The sequence below is a fragment of the Argiope bruennichi genome, chromosome 1, assembly GCF_947563725.1.
Source record: "Argiope bruennichi chromosome 1, qqArgBrue1.1, whole genome shotgun sequence".
Classification (NCBI taxonomy): Eukaryota; Metazoa; Arthropoda; class Arachnida; order Araneae; family Araneidae; genus Argiope; species Argiope bruennichi.
In genome coordinates, this window is record NC_079151.1 from 68,499,050 (window position 1) to 68,511,818 (window position 12,769).

Sequence of the window (12,769 nt, forward strand, 5' to 3'; positions counted from 1 at the left end):
CATTTTTGATAGTTCAGTTATAACTTTCCAGATAAATGTATCTTAATGCGACCAAAGATAATGCTCTTGCCATCTTATCACAGCTCAAAATTAGCAATTCTCAAAATAACATTCGAGTTATTTCAAACCAGGACGTTAATATAACTAAATTAAAATAAATGCAACCTGGATTGATATCGAACAAAACATATATTATAGATAAAATGCACAGAACTCTTAGGATAAATTAACTTAAAGAAAATGTTAGCATCAACTTAAACAAGCATAAAGAAAATGTTAGCATTAAAAAATAGCTTTTGAGTGCAACAAATTAAGCAAGAATATAGATATTCAACTTTTATTTATCGTGAAACGAAAACGAAAAAAAAAAGTTCTTTCGCATTTTGAAAACTTTATGAAACGACATTTATTGAATTAACTTTGCAAATACTTCAGAGGGTCTCTTTCAAGGGCCGTCTAACTTTTGAAAACGACGAATGTATACATTTTGAAATAAACTTTGCATTTTAGTGAAATCTACATTCCGTGAAATCAGATCTGTCGCTGAATATATTTTCTAGTCTATAAAGGGATGCTACGCTCGAAAGATAAAATTCTAGCTCGGAAGTTTGTTGAAAGATTTTGAAGTCTGACTTCGACATGTGCGAGAAGCGTGTAGGAATTTTCCCGTTTAAATAAATTTTATTCAAATATAAAGATCTTCTATTCTTTCTTGAAAAAAAAAGGCCTCTTTACGTTAATGTTAAAAAAATTACAAATAAATAAAATAATTTGTTTCGGCTTTATTATAGCAAAATAGATTTTTTAATTAAAATCAAACTTTTTTTCTACATTAAATGTTTTGTTACTTTGTGTATTTAACTGTACACTTAAAATAATTAGAAAAGCAAAGAATAAATTCCTCCAGTCCCAGCCATTTTTAGAATTTCGACGATTTTTAATCCATATGAAATTTTATGACTACAAGACAAATCATCAATGGACCCAGTTCCTTTTTGCTTTTCAACTTAACGATAATTATCCAAAGTACATTCTTTAGGGTAGAAGTACAACAAAATCTACCAGCTCCAACCACTGTACTGATTTCGTTAGTTTCTAAAGAGCGTGAGAGCTGATGACCCCCTACTCACCTCTGCTTTCTTGCTACTTCTAGATGCTTGTATAGATTTTATTCAATTTTATTTTCCACATTTTAGTTTCTAAGCTTTTGGGCACTACCATTATTCAGTCTATTAAGCGTACAATGAACTGTCATTAAATTACATAAATAATTCTCATATTTTCTTCGAATGATAAAAGGAATAACATATTCTAAGATGAAATTTCAAACGAAAAATATCAAAACATTTAAATGAGAACAATCTTCAAAACGTATTGTATCCGGTATGATAAATGTTTCTCATTTGATTTATCCCTTTTTTTATTATTATTAGATTGCAGTGCATGAAATGATACGGGTTTCTTTTTACCAAATTCTAAAAATAGGGTAATGACTAAAATATTCAAATAAAAATAAATCAAATCAATGTATTAAAAATATGTTATACCGTCTAAAACACTGAGTATGCATCAACTCTTGGACGCTTCGCTAAATCTCAAATTAAAATATTGAATGTCACGCTATTCTCTCTGCAAATTCGACAGCTCATAACATTTCATATATAGATCAAAGGAATATTCATTCATTCAAATGGAATAGTTTCAGAGACACAAACACAGTGCCATTATTAAAAATTAGGAATGTGAGTCGTTCTGGTTCGCCGACAGCAAGATTAATTGTGTTCATATATATATGACATGTTTAGTACAGCATGACGAAAATATAAAATTCTGATAAGGTAGCTGCGGAACTTCATTTATGATGTAAGAACTGGGACAAATTAGTGACTTCATGTTATGTTCTCTATTTATCATTTATGTTATAACACGACTGTATGGATCGATGCCGTTTATAGAATTTGGATGCTCTAATTTTGACGAACAATGCGGTTTCGAATTCATAAATAATCTTTTCTCATTCGAGAAATTTATTATGAGGAATTTCAGAAGTTTATTTGCGCTCTCATGCTTAGATCTTTTTAACAGAATGTTGACAGAAACTGCAATATTTTCATCATTTTGAATCTTCATTTTATTTTTTCGTCTGGCTTTGTATATACATTTCTTACATGATTTTGACAGAAACTGAAATAGTTCCATCATTTTGAATCATCATTTTTCCGTCTGGATTTATATATACAATTCTTACATGATTTTGACAGAAAATGAAATATTTTCATCATTTTGAATCTTCACTTTTTCGTCTGGCTTTGTATATACAATTCTTACATGATTTTGACTAAAACTGAAATATTTTCACTGTTTTGAATCTTTTTTTTTTGTCTGGCTTTGTATGTAGAATTTTTACACGATTTTTAACGGTCAATTTATAATTTAAAAATTTGCTTCAAAAGTCGTTTTGAGATGCTAAAGAAATTACATAAAAAAAATAAATTATTATTTAAATTTGAAAAACTTTTACCTCATCTCTATTGAAATAAAATGGTTAATGGTTATTAGTATGTTTAATACCAGTTTGTATATATTATTATGTGAAATTGTGTCACCAAGAATGTAATATTTCTTTCTTGTCTATGCATCGGAGTAAATTAAATGATTATGGCAGCAAAAGTTGCATGTAAACTGGATTGAATCCAAACACCATTAATGGCCATAACCTAACGTCTTTTGAAGGCGGTACGTCTCGTCATTGTAGTGAAGGTAATTCAAACCCCTTTCACCACTAAACCATACAAAAAATATAAGAGAAGTCGCTTCATAAATATGCATATGTACTCGTGGTCTCTTCTGGGGAAATGAGAAAACAAATGTAACAGCATACTGTTCGTCCTGGGATTCGAAAACCTGTCACGTTTTTGCGCAAGTGTCAGAAGTCGTTTATTTCGCCAAAAAAAGATGAGAAGAAAGATGAAAGGAAGAGATGTTTACATTTAGTAAAAGGGTGAACGCAGATTATTCGCAGAGTTAATGTTATAATAACCACTCATCTTTTTGTGTACCACACCTTAGTGAAACACCTAGCGAAAAGTTCTAATCTTGTAAAAAACAGTACTAAAAAACATATCACTGCAAATTACTATAGTATATAAATTTCGTTCTATTCATTTAGGAATTGATTCAATAAAATATTTAAAAGAAAAACGAAATGAAATATTTATTACAAAACATAAGAATAAAAAACAAATAAAAAAACGGTGGCACATGCCTGGTAAAAGTTTTTGTACTTTCATGCGATAAGTAATTTGTATTTTCTTTCTTTTTTATTAGTGTTTGCATTTTCCAGCGATCTTTCCATAAGGAGGGCTTCCACAAAACCATATGTATCTATAAATATCCCAAGCCGCTTCCACGTAAAAAAAACAAAAAAAAGTAATGGGGCGCCTTTTTCTTGAATAATTAATTCGATATTTGTATTTTCTATTATAATTAATGCATGAACGAAACAATGCGAATTCTCCACCAGCCCTAATTTGGTACCAGTTACATCGATTCCGGATGGAAACAAAGAATTCAAAACAGATTCAAACCTCTACTTCGAAATTTCACACAAGATAATATTTAAGGGTTGACCACTGCATATTTACGCACTCATAAAACTAAATGTCACCAAGTCTCGTTCTAGCGTTATTCCTGCGCTCTATTGTAATATATTGCTACAAACTGCGCTGATTTACTGCTATTACTAAACTCGCGTAATTTGTTTAGAATCAGTAGTATAAAGTGAGTACAGCAAGTCGTAAACCTTGTATCTGATAAAGCAGTTACATGCTAAAAATGCAGAAGAAAATGAGTGGATCGATTTTATTCCACTTACACCAATCAGCGAAAATAAGCCCCCAAAAATTTTCTCACAAACTCTCTAATGCAGGTGTTAACCACCCTCATTTCTCATAAAAGCTGTGAACCTAAAGCACGTCTGTGAACATCCCAATGTTCAAATTTTCAGAATTTTGCACGAACATTTTATGATTCATAGTATAAAGAAGAAACTAAGTAAGCCTTTTGAACATCTTTTTACTGATCAATTGTTATAAAAATTTGACATAAAACTGCATTTTTATTTACAAGATCACATAAAATTTTTTATTTATCTAAATCTCTCAGCTTCTAAGCTGCATGCATGCAAATGTACAGACAGACAGACGGTTAATCCGTCAATGAATTTGGTTCAAAATTTGGTACAGATTTGCACCTTAATTAAAACTCTATATCTAATTTTATCCATAAAGTTCTTTACTTTATGTAGTTATAGCTTAACACTCGGTATCCCGTTCACTTTCATTCGGACAGAAAGACAAATTTTTTCTGAAAGAATTCTTTTCCAATGTTAACTGGAATTTTAAAATTTTGTGAAAAGTTCACATACTAATTTTTGTTCATCAATCTGAAAAAATTTTTTTTATCGTTTTCCCAAATAATCAAATATGTGTGCTTCAGGTTAAGGAAGGTCTAAAACTTGAAAACGGTTCAAAATCGCAAGATCGAATTTTTTTTTTTTTTTTTTTTTTTTGCTATTTCAATATTTTTATATATAAAACATCCTTAACTTTCATTTAGAAAAAAAAAAAAACCTTATCTGTTATGCCAAATTATCATTTTCCATTTAAAATTTTCGTTCATAGCATAAATTGAATTATTATCGATAATTTAAATGAGTCTCGTACTAAGATGAAACGGAAGGGAATTTCTGAAATAAATGCGTCTCCAAAAGTCCAAAATTTTCAGATCACCAAAGGGGGCAATTAGCAGACGAGAGATTTTCAATTCTAATGTTTAATGCATTCACTCTACCTTCACTGAGCATCGGTTAATAGAATATTTCTGTAATTAAGCGAAATTGTTGTGGCTGAGACGATTACCTCTTAATGATGCGCGTCGCGGTACCTAAATTATTGAAATGCAGATTTATTAGAGTGCTTGTGGGGATTAAGGTCTCGCTGCTCGTTTAAGATTAACATTGAATATGATTAATTATTGTTCCAACTGTAAGCGGTTTTAAATCTACAAGTTAAATAATTTGAGCATGAATCACGTATTGATAATTTTCAATGCAGATGACAGAGCTTCGTTTTATTTATTTTTGCTTATTTATCTCAAAATTTCCATTTTCTTATAAATATCTTAAATAATTAGATAAAATAAATGCATATTCAATTCTGTCTTACTTATATCACAATATTTTTCATTACTACATTTTAACTGCATAACCGAAATGGAGTTAACCCTGCCCTGCTAAGGCATCCAGGGAATTTAAAAAATCGTCGTCGCTACAACACTCGGAAACTGAGCCGGAACTCTAACAACCTTCCGCAGGAAATACGTTCCTTCATCGAAGTGCATATAGTCAGCTCAAAAAAGTTACAACATCCACTATAGAAGTGAGAAGAACATAGTTACTTATCTGGCATCTTCTCATTCATGTATTCATGGTGCCTCGAACGGAAGATTTGAAAGATGTAGTTGGTTTATCAACCTTTGATATTTCTATAACATGTTTCTGATAGGTTAAGTTAATCAAAATTTATAAATTGGGATTCAGAAAATGTTTGTGTAGCTTAGTTTAGTTAGATTAATAATCAGATTTAAAAGTGCACGAGTTTATTTTGGAACTAAATTTACCCTTTCTAGGCCCATAGGAAGTATGCTTACCACCAAATTCATCAATCCTTGTATGAAGTTATGTAGGTTGGCACAAATTCTGACAAATTTTTTAATGAGGCAGAAGCTTAGATGGATCAGTTCCTTAACTCAATTTACCCTTTCTAGGCCCATAGGAAGTATGCTTACCACCAAATTCATCAATCCTTGTATGAAGTTATGTAGGTTGGCACAAATTCTGACAAATTTTTTAATGAGGCAGAAGCTTAGATGGATCAGTTCCTTAACTCACACAAAATGGCATCTTAATTTGTTAGTTAATTATTTATTAACCTAATTAATTAATTAATACAATTTATCTTAAAATAAAATCTATAAACTAAATGAAACCACTCTCATTTCTAAAAAATAAAAAGGGCCTTTTAAAGAATTAATAATTTTGAAGTCTACTCAAAGGAAGAAGACGCGACAAGAGCCCATTCCCAAACTTATTATACCGGAACCGCCTTAAAAACTCGGTGAAATAATAAGTATAAGTATGAAATTACTGTTTGATAGAAGAAATAATACTTACTTATCGTTTTATTCAACAATTTAAATTGATGTGTAACTGTGCATTCCCAGTGAAGAACTGGAATATTAAATTAGTTGCTTTCATCCTGCTTCATTTGTCAACTGATCTTCAATATTTATAATGATTTAAGAATTTCAGAGTAATCTCTTTAGGAAAACTAATGAATTAAAAAAAATGTTCCCATTATCCTCTAACTAGAATTCAAAAATTATATTCTAAAAACATTCATCAAGAACAATTCTTACAAGATAAGTCATTTGGTAAATTTTCTATTTATGACAGACAGTCCTGATACTTCACAATGGCATTTGCTTGAATTAACCATTAAACTTAATTTCCAAATATTCACTTCATACAAGAGAAAAATTGCCTATCCTACCGGCTTTTAAATGCCCTCCTTTTGAAAATTAATTTCATTATTTCATAAAACTAAATATTACTGTACAAATTTTTCATAAATTGCTGCAATACCTGAAAGACCGTGTTTCATCAAACATGATTTTTTTTTAAATTTGTAATATCGTAAATTAAATCCGATCCTATGGCTATTTTAAAGTTATAAGCGATATCTACTTGAACTGCAAACGTAGGATCGAACACGAGAAAAATGCAGAGGAGTCCGAAGGCCTAGCCACTACTCCATCTCCCATACGCTTATTCAGGTCATGTATAGTTAGTTACATGTAAACATTTTGTTATAAAAAAAATGATTTTTATTACACCTGTATAGATAAACGTAAAAGAAAACAAAATCTTTTCTAAATACAAAATTTGATCCAACTCGTTAGAGCCGTTTCCGAGATGCACGAAATAAATTTATATATATGCAAGAATTTTAAAGTTATTTATCTTAAAACTTTAAAGTTATTTATCTTAAAACTTTAAAATTATTTATCTTAAAACTTTAAAGCTCGTTTAAAGTTATAAGATAATCAATCATTGGTCAGTCAAAAGTGGCCAATGATAATCAATCATTGGCACACTTTTTCAAAACCAAAAATATTATTCCAACGAAGATTATATGACTATGTTTCTTCATCTTAAGTAAAATGACTTTACAGACAGTATCTTAATTTTAGTTAGCATTAATTATATCAAAATTCTTATTGCAAATATGAAATTGAATTTATTAAAAGCACTGAAAAAAATTTCGTCTCTTCTTATCTTTGACAATATTTTTTTTTTAATTTGTTGGAAAATCTACAACATTCAAACTACTTGTGAAAACAATTTAATAATAAAGTTATTTCTAAATTTAATTAGCCTTACTCTAATTTATAATGCAGACGAATAACGAATAGATTTGATTCTTAAATGATTAAATCATACGTATTTGCAATGCTCTCTTTGTATGTTCACACAAAGACATCAAATAGAATATTCTCAACTTTATTCAAACTCCCCAGATGATTAAATTTAGAATCATTTTAATCTAGTTTTACAGGCAATCAACACAGGTTAATATTTTATGTATATGAATAAAGATATAAATTAATTTCATCTGAAGATGTGTATTTTTTTTCCGATAAAATATTTTTACTGATATGAAAAATAATAGTGAAGAAATTATTCATTCACGTATCAATAAAGTAAACTCTGAAATTTTAAAAATCTTTGTATAAAAAGCAGCAAAATAAGAAACATAAGATACAAATTTCATTAGAAATAGCCTATTCATTCATACACTGAATGCATTTTGCACATACAACAATATCTGCAGCCAATTTACCCATTCAATTTCTATTAAAAACCTCAGCATAATATGTTAACCAAAGTAATAGTAACCATATCATCAATTAAAATAGTTCATTTCGTTCAAAAGGTGCTTAGGTGTTCCAAAAACATAAGTACATGTTCAATTATTTGGAAATTGGCCTGCAGTTTTGCTTTCCATATTATATTCTAAAAGATAAATAAATAAACAATTCAGTTATCTTGTATTTCAATTTTGCGATTTTGGTTATACCATTAAAGGGAAGTAAAAACATGGAAAAACCAAAATTTCTTTAAAATATCTATCAAATCATGTACTTTAAGGGTAACAAGACAGGTTTGGCTAATTTAAAATCATTAAAGTTCACTTTTTCTTTTCAATACGATTTTAAATAGGTCACGGTCTCACGGCTGAATTAGGCACCGTCTATTCTCAACTTACCATACTACTGATATCGCAATTTGATATCTATAAGGGTAATATTTTTTTTTCCCAAAAAGATTTCATTGAATCTGAACATTCTTTACAGCTCGCATTACGACAAAAGCGCTGTCATTCTTACGAAGTTCAGAAAATGAAATAAATTGTCCTTTCATGACCAAAATGATCGATATCAAAAAAATGTGCGTCTTTCCTTGGATTCCCTTATTTAATAATTGCTGAACAAATAAGCAGTAAGTTGTCGTAAATTGCAGAAACAATAAACGACGAAATTTGCAGAACGATCAATGATCGAATCAAATAAAAAGGTTTAGAGGAAAAGAATTGTTTGATGGAAACTTCGCTTTTCTCAGTAATAATAATAATAATAATAAAGAATACACGTATCATGAAATTATTTTTATTTTCCTTACAAAGGACATGCGAACCAATACTTGTCCGTGAATGCTACCACTATGCTTAAAAATCGATAAGGGCTGTGGCGGATGACAGACTCAGAAATGTAAGACAATTCTGTTTTCAATACTATGTTCTCTGCTATTTATTACAAAATAATTGAAAATCAAAAAGACACACAAATTTAATTCTAAACAAGTAGAAATGATTATATATATAATTACTTTTCAGTTTCTAAACTATCGGGGGGTGGGGGTGTTCTTTTTATTCTTATGTGATGCACATAAAGGATTATGTAATATTAGCTCAGCAGGTAGTTTCGAATTGGCTCCTTATAGAAATAATAAAACATGCAAAATAAATTGTTTCTAAGTGTTTTTCATGTATAAACTTTGCGAAACTGCTTCACTATCTATGCTTTTCAATTTATGGAAAACGTATTCATTTTATTCCATTTCTCAATTCACAGTTATTTCATTGGGTCAATTCTTCTTAATTGAACTATGCATATAAAGGTCTTGCATCAGAAAGTTATGTATCGATTCAGTTAAATAAAGTGGGCAAATAGGACACATGCTCTGGATTACATTATAAGAAGACATAGAAGGCTCAAGAAATTAAAAATTAAACTGCGGTTCTTTTTTTTTATTCTTATGCGATGTACATAAAGGATAAGATTTATCATTGTAAAGAAAATTTATTACTTGAATGTGAAGAATTCCCTCTCTTTAGAGAAGAATTCCCCCTCCCTCCCCCGAGTTCGAAAATTACATTTTTTTTTAATTATTATTATTAAACTACGTTGTAATATGCAGGTATTAGTCAAAAATGCATCGATCAAACAGAAGAAATTTAACAAAAATTCATAATAACAAATAACAAAAAGAAAGCATTTCTGTTAGTTCAGGCTCTTATGAATACCGTAATTCAAAAAAAGAACACAATGTGCTAAAAGGATTAAATTTAGCATATCATTTTATCATCAGAATTGAAGATATGTATCATATTTTGGAATAAATTCATCAAAAGGTTGACTTCCATCTTTTCTTAGGTATGGGAACCCTACAACTTTAAAATGCAACAAGTCAGATGAATGAAATTTAGTTTATCGTCTTGTCACCAAAATTGCAAATATATGCCAAATGTTGATGCTAATTGAAAACGCAGATGCTCGAAACGCATATTACGTTTTTGTCGCTATACTGTGGTGCACAAAACGCGCTGTATATTATTTGTATATGATTAAGTCGAAGGGAAAGCATTCTCACTATTTTCTTTCGTTAAAAGGCTGATCAAAATTGTCCCCATATTGATTTCCGCACATCCATTAGCCAGGGCCGAGTTATGTTCTCTAGAGCCCCTTAGGCAATTCATCTTCGGGGAGGGGTCTTTTGCCCATCTCTTAATTTCTTACACTGCTAGTTACACTAGTTATTTTTATAGGTATTAATTATTTGTATAAATAGTTTTATGTATTACATTTTGATAATCATAGAAGACATTTATTTATGATGCTATTTCGAAAAAGTTAATTTATTATTTTTCATATAAAAAATTTCAATATTCGAATTTTAAACAAAGTAGTAAAAAAAACATTAAGCACAATCCAAATGTATATATATAAAACGCTAATGTACGTGGCACAGAAATCACTTTTATTACTTAATGTCGAACGGCAACGAGCAAATGTAAAACAAAATGCAACAAAATGTCTATAATACGAACGAACGTTTCATACTCCTTCATTGAGAGATTTTTTTCAGCTACACTTAATTCAACGCTTCGCTAATCAATAGACCAGAGTTATTAGAAATTCTCTTGAGAATGTTTGCTCTGTCACAAAAATTGCCTTCAGTCAGAGAAAAAAAATTATAAAAGGCGTCAAACAGAAAGTTTAGTTAAGTGCAAACATAAGGTTCATTAGTTAATCGTTGTTTTTTTAGGATATTGATGGCCATATCTTTCTTAACTATTATAACTATATTTTATATTTTTTAAAACATTAAAAAGTATCGTTTCGGTCAATATCAAATTCCTATCTGTATAATTATTCTAATAAATTTTTAAAATTTGATTTAATGGTCATTCCGTAATATTGTAAAATGTTATGAAAAAATTCAAATATTTCTATAAAACATTCAATCGCATGCCTTTATCAGTTTTAAAGTTAAGATTTAAAAATATAATGATGCTCCCTTTTAATATTAACTTCGAAGTAGGATTTTCCCTTCTGCTCCTATTTCCTTGCATATACACTTTTCAGTTCCCACTCATAATAATTAATTTATTCAATTAAATTAATGCTTTTCAATCAAATCAAACAACATTGTTATTTTTTTTTAAATGCTTTCCATATTAACCATTTAACATCCTAAGAGATCAATCATTTGGACGAACAAGCTGGTTACCAAAGGCGACTAGTATTATTTAAATATAGAATCGGGCATTTTTTTAAGCATAAAGCGAAATATTTTTGTGGGGGTTTCAAGTAATATAATGTTTAAAAGATAATTAATTGATAATATTAGATTAATGTTTTACGCATTTCATTCATACTTAATTTTAATTAATGCATTCATTTCAATCAGTACTTTATAAATTAAATGAAAGCATAAAATTAACATAATTAGAAAATAACACCAAAGAATATCTCAAAATTTCGGTCACCCTATTTCGCTCGGCCCTTAGCCAACTGCCTACTCTGCTTATTTGATAGTGCGGCCTAGCCAATGACTGGTCCTATTCCTAAGAATATCGCATTCAAAATTGCGCCATGCATTTATTTCTGTGTATCCTGCAATCAGTGACCGAGTGTTTGTTTGTCCCTTCCAGGACAGGTGGACGATATCTTCGAGGAGCACGACACCAACAACGACGGCTTCCTCAACTACAAAGAGTTCCTGTCGGTGCAGCGGACCTATCCGGATCTCACCGAAGACAAAAAGGGGGGCGACAGGAAACCACCGAGCCGAGATTTATGAGACGCTTCCGTGAAACGCCAGACCCGTTCACCCGCACCTGCATCCACAGAGCATTAAATTTGTCAGAAAAATGGAATGCCGTGATGTTCTCTGTTTTTTTTTATCCTCTTACCGCACGACACTGCCATAGACAGAAATAAAAACAAATATTCTTCAGACCACCGTTTGTGAGTGGGTAGTACCTTATAAATGTTTGACAGTAGGCGGGATAGAAAAGTGTGCCATCGAAATACTTCTTTCTTTCTGTTTCTTTATTTTATTAACAAGAAAAAGATTTTATATTTTAGGAGGATTTCTTTTATTTATTTCAATAACGAAGAACGGTTTTTTAAAAAATATTTAATGTATAATTGGTAATTTTAAACAAGAATTATATTTTTAAACTAGAATTACATTTTGAAAGTTAGTGCTGATTTACCAATGAATACTATTTCATTTATTTAAAAAATTTGCCTATAAAATTAGAAAAAAAAATGAATAATGCAGTTTATCTCTAAAAAAATGACGCTTAATGAATCACTTAATATTTAACTTATTAAATAACTTCACTTTAAAAAATAATAAACTTATTACTTAATATTCTTATGTATATTGATGCTGATTAGGTGTGTGCCAAAAGTGGCGTTACACCGGTAAAAGCTCATAAATAAAATTAAAAATAAAAAAATTAAAAAAAATTTAATAGTTATCAAAGGACTAGCTATTCATTTTTTTTTCTTCTTAATCTTGTGTACTAGAAGCTAAAAACAGCCAATACTTAATATTTATCACTTAATAAATAACTAAAAGTCTTTATAGCTAATTACATAAATAATAAACTTATCATTTATTATAATCGCTTAATAAATAACTAAGAAACACATTTTTATTTTTGTACCAAAAAAATAGGCATTTTGAAAATTATTTCCCACTCTTTAATCTCTAACTTATAATTATTTCTTACAAATATCATGAGACCTTGAAATCAATTTTGTATTTTAAATTTATTGAAGCGAATTAATGAAC

At 29.5% G+C, this 12,769-nt stretch overlaps 1 protein-coding gene across 4 annotated transcripts in view; it reads left to right on the forward strand.

Moving 5' to 3' along the window:
* LOC129971258 (multiple coagulation factor deficiency protein 2 homolog) overlaps positions 1 to 11,922 on the forward strand; it is a 46,440-nt gene extending 34,518 nt beyond the window's left edge. For all 4 annotated transcript variants that reach the window (XM_056084856.1, XM_056084866.1, XM_056084886.1 and 1 more), the window contains one exon: positions 11,616 to 11,922. In XM_056084856.1, the coding sequence (XP_055940831.1) occupies positions 11,616 to 11,764 (149 nt within the window). In that variant the 3' untranslated portion in view covers positions 11,765 to 11,922. The remainder of the gene's footprint in view (positions 1 to 11,615) is intronic.
* Positions 11,923 to 12,769: the final 847 nt, after the last annotated feature.